Genomic DNA, 18114 nt, shown 5'->3' with positions numbered 1-18114 from the left:
TATTTTTAAGATTTTTAATTTCGGTTATCTGAGATTGCCCATTAAATTAACTTGACTTTTAATTGTCCAAGTCTTTCATAAATTCATCTTATCCAAGATTGCACGCAATTAACGGCTCTCCAACTATGTCAGATAGTTCGAAAAGTTAAAGTAAAGCGATTTGCGAGCGCGAATATGTGTGTGTACATGTTATGATTAATAATGCACGCGATATCTCATAGAGTCTTCCGAGTTCTTCGTTTATTAAATTCCTCAAGTTTTGCGTGTTTCGCGGTCTTACCTTCTTACGAAAGTATTACACATATTAATTAATTTCGTTCTTTAACTTGGTTTAAAGACCAGGAATCTTAGAGAGAATTAATTCTATTATATTTCTAACTTCTCATCTACTTATTCCAACTAATTAAGTTTGTCATTTCATTCTTATTCGCAAGGGAAAGCTGAGGAAATTGAGAACCAACCGCTGTTTTATAGCAGGACACGCTGGTGTCCGATCATTTTGGAGCACACATTGACAATTGGCCGCGCGTTATGCAATTATTTCTTCCATTCCCAGCGCGGGAATATAAAAGGGACGCTTATCAGCGCGTGCGGAGAGAGAGTCGCGCAATCGGGACGTGCAAAATGCACGGGGACGTGTCCGAAGTGGTTTGAATACAAATAGAGTAGAGAGATGGAGCGGGAAGATGGAAGGAGTGTTCTCCGATATGGATAGCGGCGGTGTACGCGAAGTATAACCGGGGAGAGAAGTTGATATACCTTTGAAGAAGGGGACACAGGAGGACCTTTGAGGGGCTTATCCGCACGTCTGCATCCGAATAGCACTCGCGGATCCGAATCACATCGTCGGGCCCGCGTGTCCTCTTAGACCGGCCAGGCAAATCATTTCCCGGTGCGGGAAAAAAGGGACGCGCTTAATCCGGATACCGGGGTGGAAACCCCGCGTGCGCGTGTACATCCTTTTTCGAACTAATAATTCTATCGTTTCGTATCGCGTTCCTGTCTCGTCTCGTTCCTCTGCCCTGGAAGCGAGAAATTTCGAGTTTGCTTGCTTTCTAAAAATTTAAATATTTAAAACTCGATAGGATTTACGGTCGATCATTTCAAAATTTAGAACTTTAAACTTTTCTAAATTTTCGTTAGACTTGCTTAAGGGTTTTTTTTTACCTAGTTTTAGATTTTGAATTAAATTCTATTAATATATGTCTAAAAAGATATTTAATTAGTAAGTTTAAAGAGAAAATAATTTATATAATTTAAAAATGTAATACATAATTATCTTAATTATTAACACAATATTTATTTTTATTTTTTATATATGCTTCATATGGCTTTAAAATGTTAATCAACTTTATTATATTATACACACTCTTTAGACTTAATTCTATTAATTTGATGTGATTAAATTTCAAGTTTTTATTAACGTATTATATTTGCATCATATCAATTTCTTCATTTTATTTTTAAAACAGTCTATGCATAAAAATACAAATTAACTAAAACGAAAGGGTGAAAATAATTTGGCGAAAGAGTTCAGCTCGATGTTTAAAATTCTACCTTGAGCTTTCAGTTTATAAATCCGCGTTCTCCAATTCAGAGCTCGGGGACTTTTGACGTGTCCAAGCTTCGATATTGAATTCGCACCCTCAGAGACGCGGCTTTCACCAAACTATCGTGATCGGTAGACAGAGGTCCCGGGCCTCGGCCGGAATGGGATAGGGCTTGAAGCGTGAAGAGGCCGTTATTGTGGGCGCTGGCGCGCGTCATTTGATCTGGCACAGTGGGAGGAAGAGCCGCGGTTGTATGTGCACACCGTTTCCCGGAGTTACACGACCGGGTCGTCTCTCTCCCCCTGGGGTCTTCACCTCTAGGGTACCCCAATGCCACGCGCAAGGACGGGAGAGAGAGAGAGAGAGAGAGAGAGAGAGAGAGAGAACGTCAAAGTTGCGCGCACCCTCTTCACCCGGGAGAGAGAGGGGCAGGCTGGAATTTACCCCGCAGGCCGGCCAACCTAATGGAAACAAGAAATTGCGGCAAACTGCGTTACCCACGCCTCGACGCCCTGTAAATATCGCACCAACGACGTCGGCTTGCTGTGGGGGATAAAGTCGTCGCCGTCGGCGCGGGGCGCCTCGCCTCGCCTCTTCTCGCAAGGTTCTCAAAGAGAGAACCGCTTCGGCGAGTCATCATCGCGCCGTAGGTCGCCGAGGGTTGCCCTAAGTGACGTAAACTGTTTGTGACGCAATTGCTTAGAAGAATCTCTGATTCAGCAAGCTAGACTATTTCGAAGCATTTAATGGGAATGAAATAACAATCGAAGATAAATAATTGGTAAAAGCATGTATAACTTGTGATATTAAAATTGAGTAAGAGTCAGAGGGTAAAATGATAATAATAGATAAAGATAAGAGAAAAAATACATATTTTGTAAGTATAATATAGGTATCAATAAGAACGCTGTTGCGTAAGGAAATAGGAAAAAAGGGCCTTCTTAGGCAGGTGTGCTTCGAATGCCCGAAGATACGTAGTTTGAAGAGAGAGACTACCTTATCCCGGAAAAGGAAAAGCTAGAGCGTGTTTATCTAGCATCTCTGATAATCGAATTATCGTACGGACGATTCTGCTTTCTTTCCATTCGATTCGATTGTGGGGGGGACGCGCGATAATACTTTCGAGAGATGGAACACTCCGGGTGCAATTTATCGTGGGAATTCCGCGTGTTTGCGAACGACGTCTCACCATCCGCTAACGAGTTCGATACGTTGAGACGTATCTTCGAGAATGTAATCACGCGAGAGAGCGTAATTGATACATTATTTTCTCTGGATACAATGAAGAGAACAGAGAAAGTTATCGTCCGAAGATGATCAATTTTACTTGTCGAGTTTACCGAATAAATAGCGAAGGGCTTTTTTATTTAAGAATTTTCATTGTTACGAATATTTAATACAACGAGGGATGAAATTCAGTCAGATATTGTCGATCAGGATGCCGATCATCAGTCAGTTCGGCGGCCGAATGATAGTCGCTACCTTAGTCGCGCCGAAACAATCCGTTTAGGCCGACAATCTCGTCCACAATTACGAAGTTTGTTGCGCCGACGAAGAGCCCGGCGGGGGCGGAGAGAGCAGAACAAGGAGGCAAAATCCATCTGGTGATTTCACAGGCAATTATGCCGCGTCGCCGTGGACCGGGCGCGGGTGGCTTACTCTTATTTAACGCCAATGTGAGCGCGCGACGCACGCCTCGACGATCACCGGCGTCAATCGCCCGCCATCATCCCATTTGCGCGAAATTGTCAATGATAGAATGGCACGAGATCGAAAACCCTCCCCCCGCATTCACAACGCGCTCCTCCTCCTCCTCCTCTCCCCCCGCGGCATTCTTTTTTTTTTCCTCCTCTGCTCTTCGACCCCCTTCGTCCTCTTCCGCGTCGAAAAGCGCGATAGATTTTCTCCTTTATCAGTTTAACCACTGGAAGAAATATTTGAGAATCGCCCCGATTTTAAGAGGGCGCCTGGTGTTTTAGTATTTATGGAGCAAAGTAATTTTCAAATATTTTTTGTTTATTTTCGGAGGTAAAAACAAAGCTTTAAACTATTTTTTTTTTATCTTTTGATATTCCAACTTTAACTTTTTAAGGAAATGTTTTTTCTCCTCGATAATTTCTTAAGCCGTAATCAGACTAGATTGAAATATAACCAATCAGAATAAAGAAACCAAATCTCAAGTTTGTAAACTTTGCTCTGATTAATGAAATTTTAATCTAATCCCAATCTCAATCTCTAGTTTGATCACGGCTTTAGACAATTAAATGATTTAATATGTCTCTTGAACTAGGATGACTCTATGTTGACGTGTAATACTTGTCAACACCGAAAGAGGAAATCATAAATACCATTATCTCTATATAGATTTTGTTTCTATTTTGAATCGTGAACAATCAGATTTATCGAAACTTGCGACAGATCTTTAATATCAAAACGTACTTGGATCGTAAGATTATATCGTAGAATCGTGACGAAGTTTCTCGTCAAGTTTTCGTAATTTTGCAAGCGAATAAGTTGTCGTTCCTGTCGTTATAACACTGCGGAGGCAATCGCTACACAGAATTCTCGAAGAAGAAGCTGTCGCGTTCCTTTTTTCGCGCGAAACTTTGCGTTGCGTTTCTTCGCGTAAAAAAAAAGACGCGGAAAAACTCGCTCGCTCGATTATTTCTTGAAGAATTCGTCTTTTCTCGAACGAAATTGCGTATATAGGTTGATGAGAAGAAAAATCCTCGTTCAAAATCAAACCAGCTTGTAAAATATTTCTATAATTCTGCTAATCACACTTTTGAATATCTATGTTAAAAAAACAGCTGTATAGTCTCCTTAGTTTATATAAAATTTTCAAAATGATTGAAACCTCTCGCGATCTTTTTTTTTATCTAAAATTTCAAATCTTTCGATCATACTTCTATTCATCTGTTATCTATTGTTAATCAAGCCGGAACAAGGGATGTTCGAAGAAAACCGCGATCTGGATTTATCATTCACATCCGATGGTCGATATTTCGCTCTTCGCCTCGCGGATCTCTCTCACACCCCTGGCCTAAATAGCAGCCTATTTCCTTTATATTCTTACGTCTATACCTTACCTTACCTTTCCATCCCTCTACAGCCCGGTTCCCTGCCTCCTTCCTTCCTTCCTTCCATCTCCTTTTTCCCGAGGATGGCAATTTGTTGCCGGCGCGAAGTCGAGTTTACCGAATGTTGCCAGCACAAATGGGATTAGCGTGGCGAGAAACGGTAATCAGGAATAAAAATGCGTCAACCGGCGGCATTTACGCTAACTAATCTTCTTCGGGCGCGAGCGGGGGAGGCGCTAACAGAGTTAGCCGGCTTCGTCGGTCCAACGGCTCCTCTCTTCATGTCGCTCGACCGTCGCTTGTTAGCCAGGTAATTGGCCATTTTTATGCTAAGCAGAGAGCTACCGTCGTCGTCTACGTCGTCATCGTCCTCCCCCTTTCTTCCCCCATTTCTTCCGCATCCCACCCTGTCTTTCTTTCGCCATTTCGTGGCTTAACCCTACAAGTACAAGCTCTCCTTCGGGTTCTTTTCGGTTCCACGTTCACCGTGGAAGAACATATCATTCTGTGAGCAAATTGATACTGCATAAGCAACATTATATCGCGTGCCTGAAACAAATGGAACATCCAAATGCGAATCCCGCCAGACAATATGACGACTTGCGCTGCACGCGATATCATCTCTCTTACGCTAATAAACTCATTATCTGCCGGGGGAGAGAAGGACGCTTTTCCTTCTCCTTCCCCTTAACTGGGGAATAGCGAGAGCGCGAGCGTAATCCGGATGCTACGAGCCGCGAAACTCCGCCGCGGGAGAGACTCTCCTCGAAGCTCTCCGACTTAGCGCGCCGGCAACTTTTCGTATTAATAATCGGTATAATAATTAGTATTTTCACGCGCGACTTAGCAGGAAGGACGCGCCGGCGTCGACGTCGTCGTCGTCGTCGTCGTCGTCGTCGTCGTCGTCGTCGTCGGCGTGGGTCGGGGCGGGCTTGGGAAGTTCGCCGGCTGAGATCTTGATTTTAAGTTCGCTCGAGCGAAGGAGGCGCATATTTCACCGCGCTAATGTCCCGCCAGATAAACTACAATATTAGCTGCCTTCGCCCGTGATTTAATTTAACTTTGCCCCGGCGCGACATCCGGCCTCGCGCCCGATTCCAGGCGGGGGTAAAATCTTTACCGTGTGTTACACGGTCGTGTTGTATGTAGGCGGACTCGCGCGGATTCTCATCGAGATCGATTCCTCAAGAAGTACTTGGCAAGAAGAAAATACCGACTGCGCGTATAGTTTATCGCGATTCGATATAACTTGAAAATAACTGATAAGGGAACCTCGCAAATTTGAAAATTTTTGAAATAAGGAAGGACAAATGGATGACTTTAGTTAATTTTTATCTCCGTTACGTGTGCAAAGTTTCATTAAAATCATAATTTTCGAATGTGTTAATATATATATATATATATATAAAGAAAGAAAATCTTTATAAATTTTCTTTTCCCCGATTATATTACATTTTTTTAAATATAAAAGTATTTCTCTTTTGTAAAGTTTTGGCTTTATTTGAAAAAATTCTAATCGACTTCTCCGATTAAGCCAGGGTCGTCTTCTGATTCCTTAGCACGTCCTCCGCGAAGTTATCCCCTTTGGAAAATCTGGTGTAACTGTAATAATGAAACAATATATAATAATGAATGTAATAATCCAGTTTCTCGCAATTTCATTTTTTCACACATAATCACTTACATCTTGGCGTATTTAAGTTTCTCCGCCATAGACAGGGATGGCTTCGTCGACTTGACGGACTCTACGAGATGCGTTTGCGTGACTTTGATATCAGTTGCACCGACTTTACCGTCCTATAATCGATAAACAAAGTTAGTATAAAAAATATATTATTTTAAAATATAATATAACAATTATTACAATTTTCTTATATAAAACATGTAAAGTTAGATCATTCTCGACATGATGAAAAAGCTTAATGTTGCGTGTTAACAGCGCCGATTTGAATTAATTATTGGAGTTAGGTTATAGTCTACATCGAAAGACATTCCCGATGTTCCTATCCACATGATCACTTATCACTTCCATCTCCCATCTCAGAGAGAAAGAGAGGGATCTCTCTTTCTCTCTCTTGAGATGCGTTGCGCTCTCCGGAAACTCGCTCGCTAATTAGACGCACAGTTTGGATACTCGCGTTCTTCCGGGAGCTAAGTGCCGCCGTATAACTTCGTTTTCTCCGATGCGAATTAATTAATAGCTTCCTGTAAGACGCGCCACTCGTCCCTCGTATACCCCGAAGATGTATTTCTGCGACCCTTTTCATGCAGATCCGATTCATTCCGATTAATTAAACTAGCTGTACACACACACACACACACACATACATATACAACAAAAAGTGACCAATGATTGAATTTAAACTTATCTTTATAGTCGTGTAAAGTTATACTTGCTCTCTCTCTTTCTTAAGACTTATATATTTTATTTTCTTCGATAGAAATTAAAAAATATAAAAAGAGGTTGATGAACATCAAGGAATTAATTCGCTCAATCTAATAATTTTTTATTGTTGGAAACTATTTGGAATTATATATTTATTTTCATTTAATCGCAAAAGTATTTTCGTCAATCAAGCGCTTTTAGGAAAATCATTTAAAGAAAAAAAAAGTTGCCGAGATAAATGAAGAATGAGTAAACGAGTTGTTCGCGATTGAAGGATTAATAAGGAACGTCGAAGACGTCTGAGAGGGAAGAGAGGCTAACGAGCAGCGTAACTAGCGGAATGGCTGTCTGGCTTTCGATCTTGCAGGACCGCTGCGGGGCCCTAAACCGTGTATCATTATAACGCATAAGATAATAACCCCCTCGACGTTCAGCGAGGCGTAGGGAGGGCGGAAGGGATGAAGAGGGGGGAGGGAGGGAAGGAGCACCGAAGGGGGTGGCTTGGTCGCCCGGTGCTCTCGGCACCGTGTGCTAATAAACCTGGTCTCTACGGTTCCTCGGTTATATCGCAGCACCTACAACCCCTGCAGCTTCCTCCTACCTTCCCTTCTCCCAGACGCACCCCTGTGTGTATACACCGTAGGGTGCACACCTAACGATATTATCGTCATTACGCACTATCTTACTTCGGAAGCTACCCTACAAATGATTCTCGAGAGAAGCGCTTTTCATTACGACGCCGCTCAGATGCTGCAGCAACAACAACAACAATAATAACAACGGCTGCAGCAACAAAGCGGTTCGGTCATTAACGAAGCTGATCTGCACGTAAAAGAGCGAAGGCAACGTAGCTAGCAATCGGAATTTGGTACTTCGAATCGAAATTTAAACGACAATAATTTTTTTATTTCTTATTTCCGCTAATCAAATTTATCGGTCAAAATTAATCACTCACGGTCGCGATTGCCAAGGCATCCTCGAACGCTGACAACCTCGCCAGAGTAATCGCCGCGTTGATGTCAGCCCCGGTAAATCCTTCGGAGAGATCGGATAGTTCCTTCAGGTCCAACTTCGTCTTGTCTATGTTTTGAGAATCGCACAAAACTACGAAGATCGCCTTTCTGTCCACCTGCGAAAAAAGAACACGTAGATAAAAGGAATATTAATTAATTAGCATAAAGTCATGACAAGTTGAAGAGATTGAGTATTATCGAAAAGATATTTACCGCGTCTGGTAAAGGACAATGTAAACACTTGTCGAGGCGTCCCGGTCTCAAAAGTGCCGGGTCAAGTAAGTCGGGCCTTGAAGACGCTGCTACGACAGCTACTCCCTCGCGATCTTCAACCCCATCGAGTTGAGTTAACAGCTGGTTCACCACCCGATCAGTAACTCCGGTACTATCGTGTCCGCGTCTAATTGGAACAAATGTTAAAATAAATATAAATTATCGCATTTCTTAAAACATAGATTAAGAAAAGAATAAATTATAGATAGAAACTATAACAAGAGATAAATTTTAATCATCTATGTATATAATTTTTTCTTTTATCTATTTCTTTATATACAGACAATTTTATTTAACTTCCTGTCGACTTTTTTGAAAGCACATAGTATGATTACAGAAATATAAGATAGATGCAATGACTAATATAAAGAATATTTATATTGACATTAAAACGTTATTAGATAAATGATTAATAAAACTTTAGCACTTATCCTGTCATTCACCTAGGTGCGAGACTGTCGAATTCGTCGAAGAATAAAACGCACGGCTTGGCGCGACGAGCTCTTTAAAATATAATAACAAAAAATATTAAATCTTTAAAAATATCCCATAGAAATGAGAAAGTGTGAATGGCAAAATTGAAAATAGCTTTAAAGGATTTTAAAAATTCATTATACCTTTCGAACACATTTCTTACGGATTCCTCGCTGACACCTATATACTTTGACAGCAATTCCGGGCCCTGAAAAAATATGCTCATTATACTATATACTATTTAGAATAAAGAAAAGTTATAGATATTATATTAAAATTATATTAAAGAGTCATACGTGTATGTCATTATTTATTTAAATAAAGGGATAAAACGTGTGTAAAGTAAGAATTGCGAATGAAGCATCAAGTTAGACACGTGTTTCATTTCTGATGAAAAATTATCATAGCTATTTTTTTCACCTTAATGCTGATTAGATTCACGCCGCATTCGCCAGCGATTGCTTTAGCTAACATTGTCTTCCCGGTACCGGGCATTCCGTACAGCAAAACACCGCTCTGGAGCTTTATCGGAGCGTTCTTGAAGATGTCCAGATACGTGAGCGGCCACTGCAAAATTTCCGTGAGAGAACACTTCGTGTCTGCCAGGCCGCCAATGTCGGACCAAGAATGACCACCGCTCTTGTACAATTGCACATCCTGCAGAGACATCGGTGTGCAATTCTCTAATGCGCTGTTCATGTCTTCTTCCGTCACGATGATCGGTAGTTTCGTCATTTTGCCTGTCGCTTCAAGTAAACAGAACCGTGTAAACGTCACCGTAAAAATGATACCTAATTAAAAGGTAAATTAAAGTAACGCGAGATGATAATCGCGTAGAAATTGTGATAATTTGTTGAAGCTGTGATTAAATAAACTGTTGAAGATATAATTGATAAGAATTAAAAATAGAATATGATACATTTAATTCTTTGATAATATAATTTTGCGATTTAGAAGATTTTGAGACAAGTTAAAGACAAGAATGGCCATTAATTTATATCGTTGTTAAATATTATATCGCAATTTTTACTCTCTTACGCTCTTTTTACTTATATTAATATCTTTTTCAATTTTTAATATCAATTTTTAATGATATTTTTATGATTTTTCGTTACCGTAACACTTCCACGCGACGAATCTCGCCTTCTCTGCTAAATCGACGAGATCCTGAGGCATCCAGCCCTCGGTCTTGTTTCCATAGTAATTCCAATTCATGTCTCCGGGCACGCACAACTTGTCCTCGAGTGTTAATCGCAAAATATCGATTCTATCCACCTGGTTAGCCACGACACGAGTTAGTGATAGGCAGAAATCAACGAGCAAATATCTTAATTTGCAACACGGTGATGGGAGAGCTTGATTAGGAAGGTGTGGAAGTATAAAATTAATCGAAAAGTGCATCAATGAACAAGAAAATATCTCAAACATTCGAATTAAAAAAAAGTCATACCAAGATAAATTGCATTATACAATTAATACACATTTTTTTCTATCTCTCTTTGTTCGAACAAACTCCTCAATTAAATCGATTATTTCGTAAAAATAACACGATTAAAAATCAAACTTATTTGCAGTAGTTGAATAATGAATATTTTTTTCATATGTATAGATAATATTTTTTTAATTTTTATCATTTGGATAAAAAATTGATTTTTTATGTCACATATAAAAATAGTTTCGAGATTGATTATACCTTCTCGAGATTAGGAATCTGCAAGATCGTCCTAAAGAATTGCGCTCCTCTTGTCGGTCGTAATTTCGAGCCGATCTTGTTCACGTTGGCACAGGTAGCAACGACCGAAATATAATGAGGTTCCTGATATTGCATGGCAATATTATACAGCATATCGGTGATTCTGAAATTAATTTAAGATCGCGGAATTAATTGAGGGATCGTTGTAGAATGAGTCGCGGGAAATAATTCTTGAAAAATTGAAGAATATTTTTCTAAATAATAACAGCGAAATGTGAATTAACGCGATTAATTCTCGCAATCAAGCTCTCTCTCTCCTTTTTTTGTCCAGACTAATAATTATGCGGCTTAAATTAGCGACTGTTAAATAGACTGGCTCCATTTACCTGGAAGCATTTGTCGCGTCGATTGTATTCTCCTCGTCGTTTAATGACGCATTGGTAATACTCTCCAAATCATCCAAAAACAGTATGGATGGTTGATAATACACGCATTCATTCATAGCGGACATGATCATTTTCTGCAGTGTCTCCACTTTTTTACCTAATTAATAATTACTGATAAATACTATAAGATTCAAATAATTAATATGACAAATTTAGACTTATAAAGTTGCATTTTTTATTCACATTTACTAAATTTCTCTTTAAACTATTCTGATTCAGATTGTAATATAAAGCTTTTTATAAATTTTTGTATATTAAATTATAACAATAATAAAATAGATATGATTTTACCATAATATGAATTAATTTGATTTATTAATTTGATTTTTATCACAACTTATTAAAGATAAAAGAAGAAAGAGATTTTTCTATATACAGAATCGTAATAAAAAAAAGTAACTATGTTTTCAAAGTTCATACTTGTTACAGGAATCAAAATACGCCGTCATATCACAGTTAATTGCTTTAATTACGCGGAAACGTCATCGCAGTATTACCTTTCAGCGACCTGCAATCAATCATATGCGTGTGTGCGAAACACGGCGCTTCGCGATAACGCTCAATTAGCATTTTGCAGATAGTCGTTTTGCCGGAACCTAAATCGCCGCAAATCAAAATATTCTCCCGATCGTACCGGAAATCCACTGGTCTCCGCAGGCCCAAACTAAGATCGAGCGTGATCTCGCAATCTTCAAGAATACCCTTTATAAATCTGCAATATTATTTTTTTTATCGGAAATCCGTGCGGCATAAAAATCTGACATAAAGCTACCAATAATAGTTAAATGCTATTATATGTAATTGCATACCTCGTGGAAATTCTTTCCAGCTTCAATTTTTCCTTGATACAGTTTTGCGAGATTTCCGCATCGTCCGAACTTAATATAGACCGAACATGGACCACCAGGTTCTTCATATTTTTCTCGTCTAATGTTACGTGGTCGCAATTCGCGGGTGACATTCGCACGACGCATCGTCTGCCGTCGTCGAGCAAAATTGTCGAGGACGAATTGAGCAACAGGGCCTCGTGTCTCGAATGAAATTTCACGTAATCCTCGAAAACTTCCGCCGTTACCGATTGATCGGAAGGAAAAATGTCCACCGACGACGGCTGCGATCGTTCAGTCTCCTCGATCACCTCCATCATCACTCTACTTCCCACTTTCAATTTCAGAGTGATCCTCAAACTTTCCGATAGATACGCGCAGGAATGAATCGAATTCAGATGGAAATACTCCCTGTCTAACGACGCGGAACACTTTTCTAAAATGTCTTCGAGAACGTAAATTCTTGCGACAAGCTCTTGCGGAGATTTCGGGAATGGAGAAGGACCATCGTCCTTCAGAAAATTTGTGCTAGTGACGTTAACTTGTTGCCAATCTTCCGATATTTTTCTGATTTTACCTGCGAATAAATTTACTACTTTAATCCCTCTGAAAATTCTATTGAGATAAATATAATATTTTATGTTATATATAAAATAGATTAATTTTATTTTTATTTATATATGTACATTAACGAATTAACTCGATTAGAATTAAGTAAATTAACTCAATTAGAATTAAGAAAATTATAGCTAAAATAAACAAATTATTTTGTGACTGATAAAAATTTACACATAATTATTCCATTCGTTGACTTCACGTTTTTCGGCAAATGGTTCCTTGAAATCAGAATATTACAGGGACATCGCAGGATCATGTCGTAAGCATTCGAGTGATCGAAGGACCGAAACTCCGGCAAAGGATAAACGCGAAATGCGCGAGATGCGCTCTTTTTGCAAAAACTTTGCAATAACGCATAATTCGCAGCGTTGTCTCTCGAATCGCGATGATCCTTTTTGTTGAAAAAATAGGGCAAGATTTTAGCCAAAGAATTATTGTCTATCTTGGTGGCCTCCTTTTTTTCATCCGCGTCCTTTGTCGTTGCATTCGGCACCGCATCAAGTACATGCACTTCCGTGAATTGTTGGAGCAATCCATATGCAAATTTCGGCTCCGAATCTTCTATAAAAAAAATTGTACAGAATATTTATTAATAATCAATCAAAAGTATTTAAAGATTTGTCATATTAATTTTATAATAAATTCATCGACTTGATATTATTAATAATATCGAGAATATAATATTGAGAAAATCGATAAATTATTATAAAATTTATATAAAGGATCTGTCTTGATGTCTTTGATTTAATTATTAAAAAATTACCGAAATATATAGAAAATAGTCTGACACAGTATGATCTAAAGTAATGATTTTTAAAACATTTTATATTATCTCTAAATAATTTTAACAAAGAAATTCATAAATATAAATAAACTTAAACAAAGAAATATACACTTGCCCGCAATAAAAGTTACAGAAGAGAACTTTGAGATCCACGCAACAATTGGCTGCCCTTTCGCGACGATTCTCACTTGACTCAAGAGATTCGATTGCACCCTTTCCATTTGCAATTCCTGGTTCGGCGAATGCAAAGACGCTCGATTAATTAACTCGTTAATTAGATAAGCCAATAAAGTGATAAGTATTTTCGTACCAAAAGCTCGCGATCGCTCGTCGTGCGAGGAGCGATTTTAATGCTACTTAACGAAGGTACGTTTTTCACGGAGGACACGAGTACTTCGTCTCCTTCTTGGATGTCCAAACACCTTGCGAATGTCGCTCCGATACATAATGTCTCGTCGTTATTAACGCGAGGAACGCAAGAGAGATAATACAGCCTCCCTCTGTGTGATACTTCGATCGCGTTCTCCTGTAATAATTCGTCAAATTATCGTACAATTATTATAATTAATAATAAGTCATAATTTGTGTAACTGCTCTTGAAATCTGGAATAATGAAGTGCGTTGTAAAGTTTTTTATTATGCTAACATTTATATACCTGAAATATATATCATCTTATGATGAATTTGCTTCAAAATTTAATTAATAAATTAAGTTGTATGACATATTACATAGATAATATTTTTTATCATATAAAGATAGTAAAGAGGTTATAGTTTTAAAGTATTATATTGTACACTTTAATTAATTAATCAAATTTAATTAATTAATTAAGGTGCATAATGATATTACTTTAAATCCACTTAATTACTCAACTAAATAATTAATTTATTTATTATATGTATATATTATTTTATTAATTAATTAAACTGTATTAAATATTACATGAATAATATTTTTTATATCCAGAATTGATGATGTCAATTTAAAATTTTGTAGATCGAGTTTTTTATAATTTTATTCGACAATTATAAATAGGATAGAAAATATATTTTATAAATTATTATTTGATAACAGTCTGAGATACATCTACCTTCTCGAAGAGAATTGCTTTTTAAAGTTCGCACTCATCGATCAAGTTTGACATGAACTTCGATGCTATCGCGTCCGCCAAAATGAGCGAAATGAGAGATGGCGCTTTAAATCGTCGCACATTACCATCTATATCAATTACATATTTCGTGGCTCGCGTACACCTGTCACGCAGCAGAGGGCGCCACTGTCGGTCACGTGACACACGTTTTCACGTCGAAGGATCGCTACCTTAAAAAAAACTAACCTCAGCTTCCAAACGGCGCATCCAGGTAGCGGACAGATGTGCGAAGCAACTATTCGCCGTAATATATTTCACGGCGAAACGTTCGCGTTGCATTTCGGCGATCAAACGACACGGCTATAAATCGATGACACATACGCACCGTGGTTTTGCGCTTTCCTTCGGCAAGGAAACCCGATGAACTTTGCACACCAAGTACACTGCAATTTGCTATACGGGCGACTGACAATGAGAATTTTCGATAATTCATTTGCATTTTTCTGATGATTAAATATAATGGAAAAATAAATAAATTACTATAGTATATAGTAGACTAGAATATTTATCGATCTAAAGATTAATTGAAAAATTTGATCTGATTTGACACATAAGCATTAAAATCAATAATCTTGTACGAAAATAATAAAGTTGAATTAATCGTAAAGAGTGGTATAATAATAAAGTACAATTGCCATAAAATGTTTCATATTTTTGGGAGAAAGGAAAAGGAACATAGATATGCGATATTTAAAAAGAATCATATATACCGGGTGTCCCATTTTAAAGGACCCAAATATCTCAGAAATACTGCTAAATTTGAACAACTTTTGTCTGAAGCATTTTTTTATTTTCCTAATATTTTTTCTTCTTTTCAAAATTCATTCTCACCTTCATTTGATCTTGGAGACGCCGCCCAAGGTCATATGAATATTACTATGTTATGTCCCCCTCGAAACCCTACAACTTTTGTAGGAAATCTTTTTCGATTTAACGCAGTGTTTCTGACAATGAGATATTTGAGTGGATCCTTTAAAATGGGACACCTGGTATATATATATATATATATATATATATATATATCACTCGTAGGTAAAACCTCTACAAAACGTCTTTCCATGTCGCAGATGATCCTCGTTCTCACGAGACGGCGTTCGCGACGTTCGGCACGATTGGCCAATCGGGAGGAACCGTGAGTTTTTGAACGTCAACGACAAGAGGACGGATGAGACGCTGAACCGGCTGAACGAGAAACGTGTACTGGAACGAGCGAGTGCGAAGAGTGATGCGCCCGGTGATGCGAGGACGTTAGAAGGACGAGGACTCCGACCATCCGCACGCACAGGACGAGACTCTGGCAGGTACGCGCAGATGCATTTTCCCCGGCATCTCGAATTCGATGCACAACGTCACGAGCAGACGCGATTCCACTCCACCATATTGCTCGTCGACGTCGGATAAATATTTTGCGACCTTCCCGCGTATCAACATCCTGTAGAATCGTTCGCGACAGGGTCTCGGTATCGTCCTTGAGACTCTGTTGAAAGTGACGGAGCCGATACGAATGTTTTCGCGAGCGAACGAGAAGGATCCGAGACGTGCCTGCGAGGTTCCCGCGTTTTTCTCATCTGTACAGCTTTCGCAAATTAGAATCTCTTGCCTCGCATATATTCGAGAGGACGATAAAATTGCAGGAAATAACGCAGATTTACGTGTCCTCGGATAGCGCGATTGTTCTGCTTTATCTCAGCGACAAATTCGACGTCTTTTCAATACAATTTGTCGAGGAGAACGCGTGTTGAATGCACGAGCTATTTCTATGATATAAAAGGGTTCGTGCAATATATTTTCTTCTTTTTTTTTTTTTTTTAATGCATAATATTGTGAAAATCGCTTTTCTTGAACATATAAAGTATTTCTAATCTCACTTTACTATATTATTTTTTAATCAATTTATAATTAGTTTTTCACATGGGAGCAAAAATACACATAATTCGTTTCAAAACATCTGTTTAATAAAAACTGTGTTTTCTTTTTTTAGTACGTAATATATATGGAGTGAAATTAATTTAATTAATAAACAAACATTATATGCATATAATACTTTAATCAAATCCATTCAAGTAACTTTAAGACAACCGGAGTGTTTATAAAGATGCTTAAATATAAAACTTAATAGAGTTTTTTTTTTCTTTGTAGAAATGTTAGATCTTATATGTCAATCTAATGAAAATATAGTTTGTTAAATAAAAAATTATGTATTCTAATATTGTATCTAAATAAATAACATAATTTTAAATTATAGGATTTAGGCAAGGAACAGTAGTACCAAAGTTTTAACGTATACAAAAATGGCACCTCCAAAAGTATTACTCGGGCAAAATAGACAAAACAGCGCTCTAAGCTTAAGGAAAGGAATGACAACCAGGAGTCAAAATGGTATACTAAGCAATGTATTAAAACCATCTATTGGCAGAGATACTCGTACTAAACGGAAGGCAGAAGCTTCACCACCTAAAGAAAAGACAGTCAAAAGATCTGCCTTCACAAACATTACTAATGTACATATTACATTTATTTCATTAGATATAAATATATATTATTATGCTGTATTTTTATATCATTATACAATTGTAACATTGTATTATTATTTTCTATATGTATTGTATATTATATCTTTATCGTTGATTATCCTTTATTTCTCTCTTTTTGTTTGGACAGGCTATTACTACATCATTAGGAGGACAGCATCATGCATCAAAAAAACCAATTACTCATGTAAAACCAGTTGTATCAGACAAACCTGCAGACATTAATATTGCAAAAGTTTTACCAGTGAAATCGAAACCATTGCCTCGTATTAAACCTATTATTAAAAAGGATTATAAAACGGAAATTTTCAATAAGGTTGAAAATATTAGACACAGTACAGATCTAGAGAAGTCGGAAGACAATTCATTGTATGTTAGTGCTTTGGAAGATGTTACAGATAGTCTGAAGAAGACTCGTAAAAGCAACAATAAGGTGATCAGTATTCTTCATAATGTACACAATATTTTAGAACATGTATCCATAGCAGAAATTTAGAGTCCAAAACTCTATCACAGTTTTTTTTTTAACTTTGATATAAAATATAACTTTTGATATAAAATATTTCAAAAATTAAATTTAAACGAAACGGAAAGGTTCAAATTAACTTTTCTGTTTAAAATTCTGTTTTTATAAATTGTGTGTAATTAAATTAAATTACGTGTGTATTTTTTTACACTATTTTTTATAATGAACAAAAGTTATTAAAATTAGTACAATGAAGTACAAAGCAGACTTTTAATAGATTGATGAGAACGAGAAAAAAATCGAAACGGACGCAAAGAGCGAACCTGCGTCTTCAGTGAGCGAGAAGAAAGAATTGACCGCCGCCCAACTGATCGTTGTACCCGAGAGCAAATTGCCCATAGACGTGCAGTGGGACTTTGACATCGAGAATTGGCTAGATCCATTCCAAGTATCGCAATATGCGATGGACATCTTTGAATATCTAAAAGAACGAGAACGTTTATTTCACATCGCTAATTATATGGAGCGACAAGTATGCCTATCGCGATGGATGAGAGCGCTGTTGATCGACTGGATGGTCGAGGTACAGGAATCGTTCGAGCTCAATCACGAGACTCTTTATCTAGCCGTGAAATTGGTCGATCTATATCTGACGAAGATGACGGTCGGCAAGGAGACTCTGCAGTTGCTCGGCGCTGCGAGTCTTTTCATAGCGAGTAAATTTGATGTAAGTTTTATATGAATACATCTCTATTACAAAACCACACAAATTTTTAATAAAAGTATACTCTCTAACAGTATGCATTCTTAATTTTGATTATA

General features: G+C 37.8%; 2 protein-coding genes across 7 annotated transcripts in view; one reads left to right on the top strand and one right to left on the bottom strand.

Moving 5' to 3' along the window:
• Positions 1-18114, top strand: part of LOC145945047 (G2/mitotic-specific cyclin-B3-like) — a 92917-nt gene that overhangs the window by 70413 nt on the left and 4390 nt on the right. For 4 of the 6 annotated variants that reach the window (XR_014426786.1, XM_083053858.1, XM_083053859.1 and 1 more), the window contains 4 exons: positions 15363-15596; positions 16541-16796; positions 16957-17259; positions 17570-18019. Coding sequence is in view for 5 of the 6 variants with exons in the window: in XM_083053858.1 (XP_082909984.1) it covers positions 16587-16796; positions 16957-17259; positions 17570-18019 (963 nt within the window). In the remaining variant the exon portion in view is untranslated. Of the gene's footprint in view, positions 1-14509; positions 14674-15362; positions 15597-15693; positions 16068-16540; positions 16797-16956; positions 17260-17569; positions 18020-18114 lie in introns of those variants that run through there. The other 2 variants (XM_083053860.1, XM_083053862.1) reach the window with 2 other exon arrangements.
• Pex1 (peroxisomal biogenesis factor 1) lies at positions 5973-14689 on the bottom strand. The gene is made up of 16 exons (XM_083053856.1): positions 14482-14689; positions 13455-13670; positions 13260-13374; positions 12532-12921; positions 11725-12319; positions 11413-11627; positions 10856-11012; positions 10470-10632; positions 9892-10051; positions 9197-9522; positions 8920-8984; positions 8746-8805; positions 8243-8429; positions 7972-8145; positions 6315-6427; positions 5973-6232 (listed from the first exon to the last, which is right to left on the bottom strand). Exons 1-16 carry the CDS (start codon positions 14572-14574, stop codon positions 6160-6162), a joined length of 3102 nt encoding a protein of 1033 aa, XP_082909982.1. The 5' UTR covers positions 14575-14689; the 3' UTR covers positions 5973-6159.

Source organism: Prenolepis imparis, unplaced genomic scaffold (assembly GCF_030444845.1).
Source record: "Prenolepis imparis isolate NDT839.2.m4 unplaced genomic scaffold, iyPreImpa1.0 SCAF_14, whole genome shotgun sequence".
NCBI lineage: Eukaryota > Metazoa > Arthropoda > Insecta > Hymenoptera > Formicidae > Prenolepis > Prenolepis imparis.
This window is presented reverse-complemented; position numbering and strand designations above follow the sequence as displayed.